The sequence below is a fragment of the Atta colombica genome, unplaced genomic scaffold (genome assembly GCF_001594045.1).
Source record: "Atta colombica isolate Treedump-2 unplaced genomic scaffold, Acol1.0 scaffold41, whole genome shotgun sequence".
NCBI classification, from domain to species: domain Eukaryota; kingdom Metazoa; phylum Arthropoda; class Insecta; order Hymenoptera; family Formicidae; genus Atta; species Atta colombica.
This window is the reverse complement of record NW_017259520.1, coordinates 1337304-1347838: the sequence shown is the minus strand read 5'-3', so window position 1 is coordinate 1347838 and position 10535 is coordinate 1337304. Positions and strand designations below refer to the sequence as shown.

Genomic DNA, 10535 nt, shown 5'->3' with positions numbered 1-10535 from the left:
AAATATATATATATATAAACTTAAATATTACAATAAATTCATACGCATCATTATTGCACAAAATATTTTGATATTTAAACCTGCTCTTTAAAATACAATTATCTCTCTTTCTATAATAAGTTTTAATGCGAATCTAAAACTATGCGCAAATATATTTTCATGCAATGAAAGCAAATTAAAGAGGTACTTTAAATTTGTTAGCAGATAAATAGAGAAGGCAAACGATGTACATTCATGAAAAAAATCGAAAATTCAACCTTTAAGTATGATCTTTTCTGCTAAAGTTGCACTACGCGTCTGTAAATGTTTCACAAAGTGTTGCGCCGTAATACGACTTTATCCGCTGCATCACGTTCTGAAAATTCGTACTTACGACGATCAAAGGAGGTATGGTTACTCCGCTGCGATTGAGCGTGATCAGTGCTAATGGTGAGACTGACATTTGCAGTTATTGTCTGCGGCGCAATACGGATGCAATGCACTGCGATGTTTATGGGAGCATGCAACCTACTCGCCGCTCTGTGTGAAACCATGGGAAGTGTAAAATAATTTGTATTTAATCAAAGTTCAATTTATCGAAAAAAGAAAAAAACCACGATTATAATCACATAAAAAATAATTTTAGAAAGATCTCGCAAATGTAGGTATTTAAAGAGTGTTAGAAAATGTGTCTGACTTATATCTTCTGAAGTGTAAAGTTCTTAAAAGAAATATCAATATCTCAATATAAATTTATATTTTATTACAATTCATATGAGCGTATAAGGCTAGTAATATATAGCATAAGAAATTCTTTAAAAGCGAAGCAATCTTGACCGTAAAAGTGGAACAATCTTAATGCTTTGTAAAAAGATTTTTCTGAGAAACGCGTGCAATAATCGCTGCACACCCCCGAGAGTGAAAGGACCGCGCCTCTTCGTATCCGGCACTCTGACATCTCCACTAATTATTCCTTGACAATCGTTACGAAACATACGTTTTCCATGACACAACTTATGACGCTTCGCAATAATATCATAATCGCCTTTATATTTTCTTCTTCCTTTACGCACTATACGAAATCCATATAGGTTAAATTGATATTTTATTTCATAATTTAGATTCCTGATAATAATTTGTTAAATGTAATTATGAGAGAGAAAGAGAGAGAGAGAGAGAGAGAGAGAGAGAGAGAGAGTAATTTGAAAAAAATTTTATTATTTATGTCTAATAAAAGTAATAAATAAGAAAATGTTATTTCTGATTTTTTTATGATTTTGTCTTTTTATTGCAATTGTTGCGTATATTATTAATCCATTATTAATTTAAAAAATTTCGTTTGGCTATTTATATATTCAATTGTCTTGAAATGATGACATAATAAATGACGTAATAAATGTTTAAAATAATGATAAAACGAGAAAAAACATTGTAAAACAAGAAAAAACATTTGCAAAATCTTGCAATTCTTATTTTCGAGAAAATAATTGTAAATTTACTACTTCGTTCAACTTTTGTTACGCAAATAAAGTCAATATTTTATAGACAACCCAATTTGCAGATTTGTTAAAAATAGTTAAATCATTAAATAGAGAGATGGATCATTGAAAAAGTTACATTGTTAAAAATTGTTTTTGCACTTGTTTTAATTTCTATTCGCCGCAACGTTAAGTTAGAAATTTCAATGCACAGTGTTTTATAAAAAATGGAAACTAGTACCATTTGAATTTTACGATATTTATTTTTGAATTTTACATCGAATATAGGTTTGAAAAACCAAAGTGTTCATTTCGAGAAAATATGACTTTTTCCATGTGTCGAGCGAGATTGGAAATCGATGCTATTTTTATCTCGCAAAAATAAAGTGGAAAAATAAAAGGTAAAAAATCAGAATATAAAAAAGAGTCTGCATCTTAGCGTATTCAAATTTCATGCTCATCGCTACACCACCAGTCCATGTTCTTTCGCTGAAGAGATTCTATTCAATTCCACGTCTTAGCACGTGCACTTAATCTTTTTATTTTATTTGTAGTACGTTGAGGAAAAATGTAAAAGCATTCGTATCGTATGTATTCAGTATTCAGAAAAATTTTATAAGTCTTTTGTAGATATGAGAATTTATGACAAATTTAACAGAGTGAGATCTCTTTGTTTTTTAATAAGCATACTGCAATAGAATGATCAATTCAATTTATGTGAACTATATGTAAAAAATGGAAATTATTTCATACACACATATGTGTATAATTCGTGCATAATTATTCGTTTTCAAATTATCATATTCATCTCACAATTTCACAAGAAGCTCTCTATGCTTAAGAATTATTTGCTTCTAATGGAGAAAGCCAGTATGGCCCGACGACTTTGTAATTAATTTGATTTAATTGGCATCGTTAACGCTCATTCATATCGAAGCTAATACCTAGACGACATGTCTGGTCGATTAATCTGTTGAAATAACGAAGCTTATACCTTTAGATAGTATTTTATCCTTTAATAAATGAACGTTTCGCGTAAAATGATAATAAGAGAAATGTAGTATTAATATGTAATTATAAATTTGCAACTTTATCGATTTTATATATATACTTCATTATAATGTCCCTCCGAATATAATCAAGAAAATACTGTGATTGATCAATATTTGATTGATCAATATTTGATGTAACCTAAGCGAGTACCTTTTTGTGGTTCTATTAGCACAAATTAAATAGTGAAACTTTGAAATAGGTCGTATCGGCTTTTAACGCGGACATTAGCAAAACAAATTTCTTTATTACAGAGGGCTAATGCAACAGGCGGTCCATTTGCAACCTAATGTTTTATTAAAAGAAGGTTTTTGATCTAGTATTTTTGTAATTAAGATAACTTAATAGTGAATATATGATTAATAACTGATAAATAATATGAGAAATAATTTTAACGTGCTAACGACTAAATACATTTATATGTTCCTTTACTATAATATGTAAAGTGTAATTATTTTATACTTAACTTTTTCACTTAGAAAAAAATAAATATCTCTCAATAACGAATTTTAAAACAAACTTATTAAAAAGATGTTACAAAAGATAAAGCATACTTTAAATACTAAATAATTTACAATCTGTGTTTTATAATTAAGCACATTTTAATAAGATGCAATTACATGCAAATAAGGAAAATAAGAAAATCTTTCATACAAATAGAAAATTCATAAGTACAAAATTTTAATGTTAACGAGTTAACAAGTTCTTTAATAAATAATTAATCCTTTCGAAGTAATTCGTAAATTAAGATTAGATTATACATCCTTTTCATTTTATCTCCTGTTATTCTCGTCTTATTCTTATTTCTTACTTATTTTTACCACAAAAAAGAATTATATACGTATTAAAAAAATACTAAATTAATATAGATATTGTTTTCAACAATTTATATTACAATTTTCATTAGTTATATTATATTTATAATCTTCAATATTTTACAGAATGTTATATTGAATAAATTTATTAATTACGTGTATAAGTTTGGACAATTAGAGCATTTAACCTCGTAAACTTATTATCGGTTGCAATATTCATTCGCTGTATCAATAAAAATCAGTATTAATTATAGATATTCGATACATGTAGCAATATAAAGTGTACATATTACAACATTTGTTATGTCGCAGTCACCTGAAAAAAATTAAATTTATTAATATATAATTGAATAATCATGATCATAAAGTTTTTTTCATAATATTGTATTTCAGTAAAAAGTAGTATGCAAAATTTTTGATTATTACTTAAAATTTTCAATATTAAATATTGTATTTAAAATGTTCATCATATTTTTATTAATCGCTCCCTCTCATCACAAATGAAATAATTAAAAAATTAAGTTTCCCAGAAAAGGTAAAAAAGTAATTTTTAATTTATCAGAAAATTATTGACTGATCGAACTATCGACAACAAGAATATATTCTTAATATGATTAGTTTACTTTGATGATTGATAGGATGTTTATCTTAGTTATTTATATAATAGTTAATTTATATAATGATTAATAAGATATTATTCCCTTATTTTAAAAGTGATACAGTTAAGATTTTACATCAAATTTCTCAGAAAAGAGAATTTATGTAATAACTCAGGTACATAAATTCCCTTTTCTGGGAAATTTTATGTAAAATCTTAATTGTATTACTTTTAAAATAAGGGAATAATATCTTATTAACCATTATATAAATTCCTATTTATATTAAAACAGTATACTTACAATTGCAAAATCAATACTTACAATTGCAAAACCACCCATATAGCTATCTTTTACGAAGATTACAGTTGATGTGTGCATGGGTGTGTTGATATGTACAAGAATGTAATAAAATAAAATGAGAGAAATTAATTAAAAGCTATTATTAAGAACTATTGTTGATTATACAAATCTTTATCTTTTTCTTTATTTCGAATTAATTGTAAGTAAGACAATCAATTACTCTAAGTCCGCATTATTCTTTCTCTTCTTGGCTTATTCATTGTCTTATGCATTAATTCAATTAATCGTTTTGTATACTGAAATCATATAATTCGTGTCAGACGATTTAATAATAGATAATTAATTGGATTGAAAAATTAAAATTCAATAATTCACATGTATTATCAGATGCATTGAGAAAATGTAAAAAATTTAAATAAATATTTATATAGTGTCAACTAAATATTCACTTATAGTAAATAAATATGTATTAAAAAAAAATGATAATTGAATCAAATTAATGATTTCTTGTATCAAATATAAATCTTTATCTTTGTATTTAAATCTTTATATCTAAATATTTAGTTGGTACTATTCAAACAAATAATTTAGTACATTTCGTTGAATATAAATATTAGCTTTCATAGAGCTAGACCAATATATATATTATAAATCCCGTATTATTGGTACACAACATGTTTAAAAAACAGTATCATATACTTAATATGATTATATAATAATTCTTGCATTTCACACATATATTTCTTGTATGCGTTCATCATGCTCTTACTATCATTATAATATATAATATAAATAATTATTTATAAGTGCTAATTATAAATGAAATAATTAAATTTTAACTGACTAATACTAAAAAGGCAATAAAGATTTAAAGATTAAAAGCTATATAAAAAAGGCGGCTTAAAATGCACAGGAAAATAATTGACAATATAATCTATTTGGTAAATGATGAAAGGTATGCGAATAGACACGAATGAGTTTTAAATACTGATGCTTTATTTTATATAAAGTATTGTATAAATGTATAAACGCTATAAATATGTGGTATCTATCTATGGTGGTGGTGGGGTGCTAGTCGTGATCGCAAAGAAAGGGTATGACGAGGGCGGGCGGGGTCGGGGGCCGGCGCCGGCGAGCCATCTATTTACATTCATTCACTCATGAGAAAGGCTGACCTACCATAATCAACCGGTCTCTCCTTTTCACTAACATATAACACGATTATATAATATATGTGTAATTGTGTGAATATATACGAGTACACATATAGAAATATAGTGTATGTGTATGTGTGCGCGCGTGTGACAATGTGTTCATATATATATATACATATATATATATATGCGCGGAAGTAATAGGTAATAATATGTATACATATATATATAAGAAGAACATATGTGCAACGCGAGTAATAATAATATGTATGCTTGGGGTGCAGCGGTAAGTATAACAACATGCCGGGAACGTGCGCGTAATGCGACCGACCCGTGGAAAAAGAGAGAAATAGATATGTGCGTGAAGAGCGGCGGCCTTACGGATGGTGGAAGACGTAAGAGAAGAAGATTCAGCCGGAGCAATGGTAGGTGTTCAGAAAACAGAACAGATCCAGTTGATCCGATGACGAAGTGCCAAAGCTTGTCCACTTGCTAGGTCCATGATGATGCAGCGTGATACGCGTGTGCACGGGGTGGCTTTGTGACACACGGTTGCAACTCGGAAATGCGCATCGTATGAATTGTTGTGATATCCGAAAGACGACGTTCGCTAATTTGCGGATGAAAGTTCGTTGAGGAGCAGCAAGCTGTTCGTGTGTCGAGAAATCGATAAAACGCGGCCAGTGCCGAGCTTCCTTTATCATTGGTCTCGTGATGAACGGTAATTGACTAAATTTTACCCGGTTGTAGCGGGTCGAGACTGGGGGAAAAATGACTCGAGGCCGCGGATTACGTGTGGCCGAAATCTCAAGTGTCGTCCTCTTATAATCTTATCCGTCTGTTTTCCGGATCGCGCTTTATCGGCTCGTAGTGTACGTAAGTACGACCGATCGACCGTTCTGTGTGTATTCCAAGTGTCTGACAATCATATCACTATCGCCAAGGGTGCTCCGATCATGCTCCGAGATTGGACGAAGCTTTGGGAAGAAGACGTTGAGCGCGTTTGAGGATCGTTCGAGACCGGTAAGTGACTGTGGTGGGTTGCCGCCGTCGCCGAGCCGAGATCGCTGGGGTCTTAAAACGTCTACCACTTGCCAATGGGCGCGGGGATGACAGCTCCGTGAGCACCGAGTCCAGCATGGATGGCACCAGACGGTCCGTTGATCACAGCAATTCCGGCATCATGGCCACCAAGGGCACCACCTCCAAGTCCAGCACCACCTCCGATGACAGCGATTCCGGCACCACCAAGACCGGCACCAAGGCCAAGTCCAGCACCACCTTTTGAAGAAAATATCATTAGCAGAAGGCTCAAATACTTAGTGAGCGTAAAAAGAAAAATGAGGGAAGACTTTAAAATTAGAAATGTTTAAAACATGTAATTTATTTATTTGATAGAAAATGTGTATTACCAAATCCACCACCAGGCGCGGCAGCAGCAGCAACTCCAGAGCTTCCATCATCACCGTTGATGCCACCAGATCCGGCAAAGAAGGCAACACCTCCATAGCTGGGTCCAACGAGGTTAGCGGTGGCCTGGGATGGTCCTACGAGGGTGGCAGTTCCCTGGGACGGTCCAACGAGGGTGGATGGGCCGGCAGCGGGTCCTACAAGACTGGCGGGTCCAGTACGAGGTCCACCAACGGATTTGGCTCCCTCCTGGGGTCCTACGAGATCAGATGGTCCGGTCTGGGGTCCTACATTGGCCTTGGGTCCCTCAGCGGGTCCGATGTCAGACCTGCCACCAATGACTCCTGCAAGAAGAGCGAGCGATTGTTCAACATCAATATATCCTACGTTGTTGAGTTAATAAAGAATATAGATTTGATGCGTAAATACGCACCACCAGAGACGATCTGCTGAACTCCAGCAGCACCAGCCGCTGCCGCCGCACCAGCAGCATAGCTGGCACCAAGACCGCCAGATCCCAAGCTGGAGGCACCACCCTGGAGGGAGGTAGCGGTTCCAGCACCAGCGGCGAGTCCACCACTCAGACCGGCACCACCACGGAGTCCGTGTCCAGTGATGGCCAAACCGGCACCACCATAACCACCATAGCCGCCATAGCCTCCTCCTAATCCGCCGTGCGCAATTCCAGCGCGGGCCGTCGCAACCGCTAAGCAGGCGAACACAATCTAAAAGAAACGACACGCGACGTCACTCAACGTGACTGAATTGGCAGCGAAGCTGCACGACGATAATCCAATATTCGATCGAATCTGTTAAAATCGCTGAAAGCTTTAAACGATGAATATTGCGTGAGCTCGAGTTTCGATTTACGGAAGCAGTTTACGTGTGCACGTTATTGGGACTATCGCTGTTACGAATCTAGATTTCCATTGGCTTGGCGCCGATTACCGGGTCTGACTACTGCTAGATCTGTGCAATATAATCGCGGCTTTCACTTTCGATTTCCGTAAACGTCTGTTCGCGAACTCCAAAACGACGGAAACAATCTTGCGCGCGAGAAGTTTCTAGATCGCTGAGATGATCTCGAAATCAAAGTTGGATTGGTGCTGTTTTATTGCGAAGGCGGAACGATTACGCGAATGAAAACGCAATGAGAAAGCGCCCGAATGCATCAACGGAAGAATCGACGAGATTAGATACCCGTAGCTACGTGCTGTAACGTTTCGTAATCAACTTTGATAGCGCCCCTATCCTTCACGTCGGTTATTCTGGTCACCATTCCTGATTACCGTATTAGGAAAATTTTTCTAGGCCTGTTAATAGGCCGTTGCACGCGCAACGTGTATCGTCGGACCGTAAAAAAAAAAAGTAGTCGCGATTGCATAAAATCCGCGCAAATGACTAAACATGAAATATTGCGCGATTCATAATTAATCGATAATCGATCATATTCATTTCTCTTTTAATTATGAAAAATTAAATCCCCTAATTTGAATTGTGAATGTCAATTTCAGATATGCGAGTTTGCGAAATCGATTATTCGTTATTCAAATTAAGGGATTTTTCATAATTAAGAGAAATCCGTAGTTTAATTTAATTGAATCTCAGTTCTTGGAATTCGTAGGAATTTTCTGAGATTAAAAAAGACAAAACTCAACAAGTTACGTATCTAGCGTTTAAAGTCGTAACGCTTGTGGCTCGTAATACGGGAAGCGGCGTTTAGAAAGGAAGAGTTTCGCGCGATCGTAGAACTGTCGAGCAATCGACTGATTAGATATATCGGTATATACGTAATCGATATTTCGCGATCGCGTGCGAACGGTATTAGACACGCGGCGCGTGTGTCACGCCCGGTTTGAGACCGTTACAAACTTAAATGGCACCGCGGTCTGGAATTATGCATATCTAACGACTACGCGAAACTTTCACATCCCGTTTACGCGGAATGAACGACTATCTCGCGGCCGCGCTCGTGTGACGTGGTCGACCGACCGTTCCCGCGACCTCGCGATCGGAAAAGGATCAAACGTGCCGATTTCAAAATCGCCTTGCGCGATTGAGTACCGAGTATATTTCCATCGGCCCTGAGAAATTGCAAAGACATTCCGAGATCTGGCGCAATGGTTGAGATATCATTATCGATATTATTGTTGATCATATAATTAACGTTACAGTTATCACGAAAATAAAATGTTAGTTAATACGCATTACGTTTGCAGGACGATACGAGACAGAATGTAATTCCGGTGTTATTCTGATTCAATGGATATTGTGTGACGTGAAATGACGGAAAAGTCACGAGAAATGCAACGGCAAAGGATGCAAGAGTGACCGCAAGGTATGTGCAATCCCGAGAATGCGAGATTCGTGAATGAAGATGCGTCTACGCGCAGATATAGAATAGAACCGGTCGCGTGTTAATCCGCTCACTCAATGACGATGATGATACTACCTACAACCGGTTTTCGCCGAGAGTCGGCGCACGATGCGGTAAGATTTCTTTGCTTTATGAATGAAAGTTGTCGGTTCGTCTGTTTGTGCGTCTATCTGCCTGTAAAGAAAAACAGCAAGAGAGTATCCTAACCGTGACATTGAATCATCGTTGGTTTTATCACGAACTCAATAAGAAGCGAAGAAACGAAAAAGTACAATGGAAACATTAATAAATGTATTATCGACGTATGTATTTATGAAAGAAAGCTCTTGAGCTTGCAAAACGTATTTACTTTCCGTTTGCAGATATGTTACTGTGTTCAAATGCAATCTTGCATTAACCTAGTTTCTTGTTTGGTTTCAATTAAAAAGTGTCAGAACGAAACATTACGGAAATAAGCGTTTACAGAGATAAACTTTCGCAGTGACTACAAGAAAGGGCAGAATTTTATGAGATTCCATTAAGGACTTAATGTTATTCCAAAAATTAAAGAATTTTCAGATCGACACTGTTTATTCACGGCAAAAAAGATATGTATCCAATCAAGAAACTATAATAATTTCAAAAAAAAAAACGTATGATTTTGAGAATAAATGAATAGTCAAAGGGACAAAGTCGCGAGGAAAGATAGAATAAAAGTAGCAAAATTCAATAAAATCTAATCGAAGGGCGCGAAAAGTACCGTGGCTACGAGTTAAACACCTCGCGAACACCTCACCAACCCTCGTTGCGGAATACTCACAAAGGCCTTCATGTTTGGTGTGTGTATTGGGCTGGTAGTCCGGTGAATGACTGACTTGGGCCGGGCCGGCGGGCCTTATATACGCCTAACTCTACTCTGGACACGCTCCACAATCACCATCCTTTCGAAAGCAAGCAAGGCGCTCCACCACCCTCCCTCCAGAAAAACTATAATCCACGTACCGCGTACCAAGCGGCTGTAATCCGCGGCAACGGTAGTCCCACCCGGTTCAGGGGGCGAAGGGGAGTCCCCCCTTTATCGTGCGGCGATAAATAGAAGTTGCCCGTTGTAGGTTATATTCGTGGTGACTATGTCCACGTTTAACAGCCACAGCCTCCTACTCCTCCTGCCCCACTAGCGGCGATGCTGGCCTACACTTGGCTTCTATGCGACGGGCCACACCAAGTGCAACCGAGCACCACCCGGGTTACATGGTCACCTACGATACAACTCTCTTTCTCGCAGGCGTGGTGCTCGGCATACACGAGTGTTGCATAGCTCTCACGGCTAACGTTGACGGCGGAGTCCTTTCCGGTTACGGTACACGGCGCAGGTGCAGTGCCAATAACAGCAG

The 10535-nt window shown here is 36.3% G+C and overlaps 1 protein-coding gene across 1 annotated transcript; it reads right to left on the bottom strand.

Moving 5' to 3' along the window:
• Window positions 1-6081: 6081 nt before the first annotated feature.
• On the bottom strand, window positions 6082-10034 carry LOC108691197 (glycine-rich cell wall structural protein-like). Its single transcript, XM_018198864.1, has 4 exons — window positions 9962-10034; window positions 7219-7510; window positions 6788-7129; window positions 6082-6656 (listed from the first exon to the last, which is right to left on the bottom strand). Exons 1-4 carry the CDS (start codon window positions 9971-9973, stop codon window positions 6460-6462), a joined length of 843 nt encoding a protein of 280 aa, XP_018054353.1. The 5' UTR covers window positions 9974-10034; the 3' UTR covers window positions 6082-6459.
• Between the last annotated feature and the right edge of the window lie 501 nt (window positions 10035-10535).

Excerpts from the sequence above, each read along its gene's own strand:
- LOC108691197 (XM_018198864.1), bottom strand. Across the intron at positions 7,130-7,218 it reads TCAGCAGATCGTCTCTGGTG|GAGTCATTGGTGGCAGGTCT; the intron begins GTGCGTATTTAC and ends CTCTTCTTGCAG. Across the intron at positions 6,657-6,787 it reads CGCGCCTGGTGGTGGATTTG|GTGGTGCTGGACTTGGCCTT; the intron begins GTAATACACATT and ends TTTCTTCAAAAG.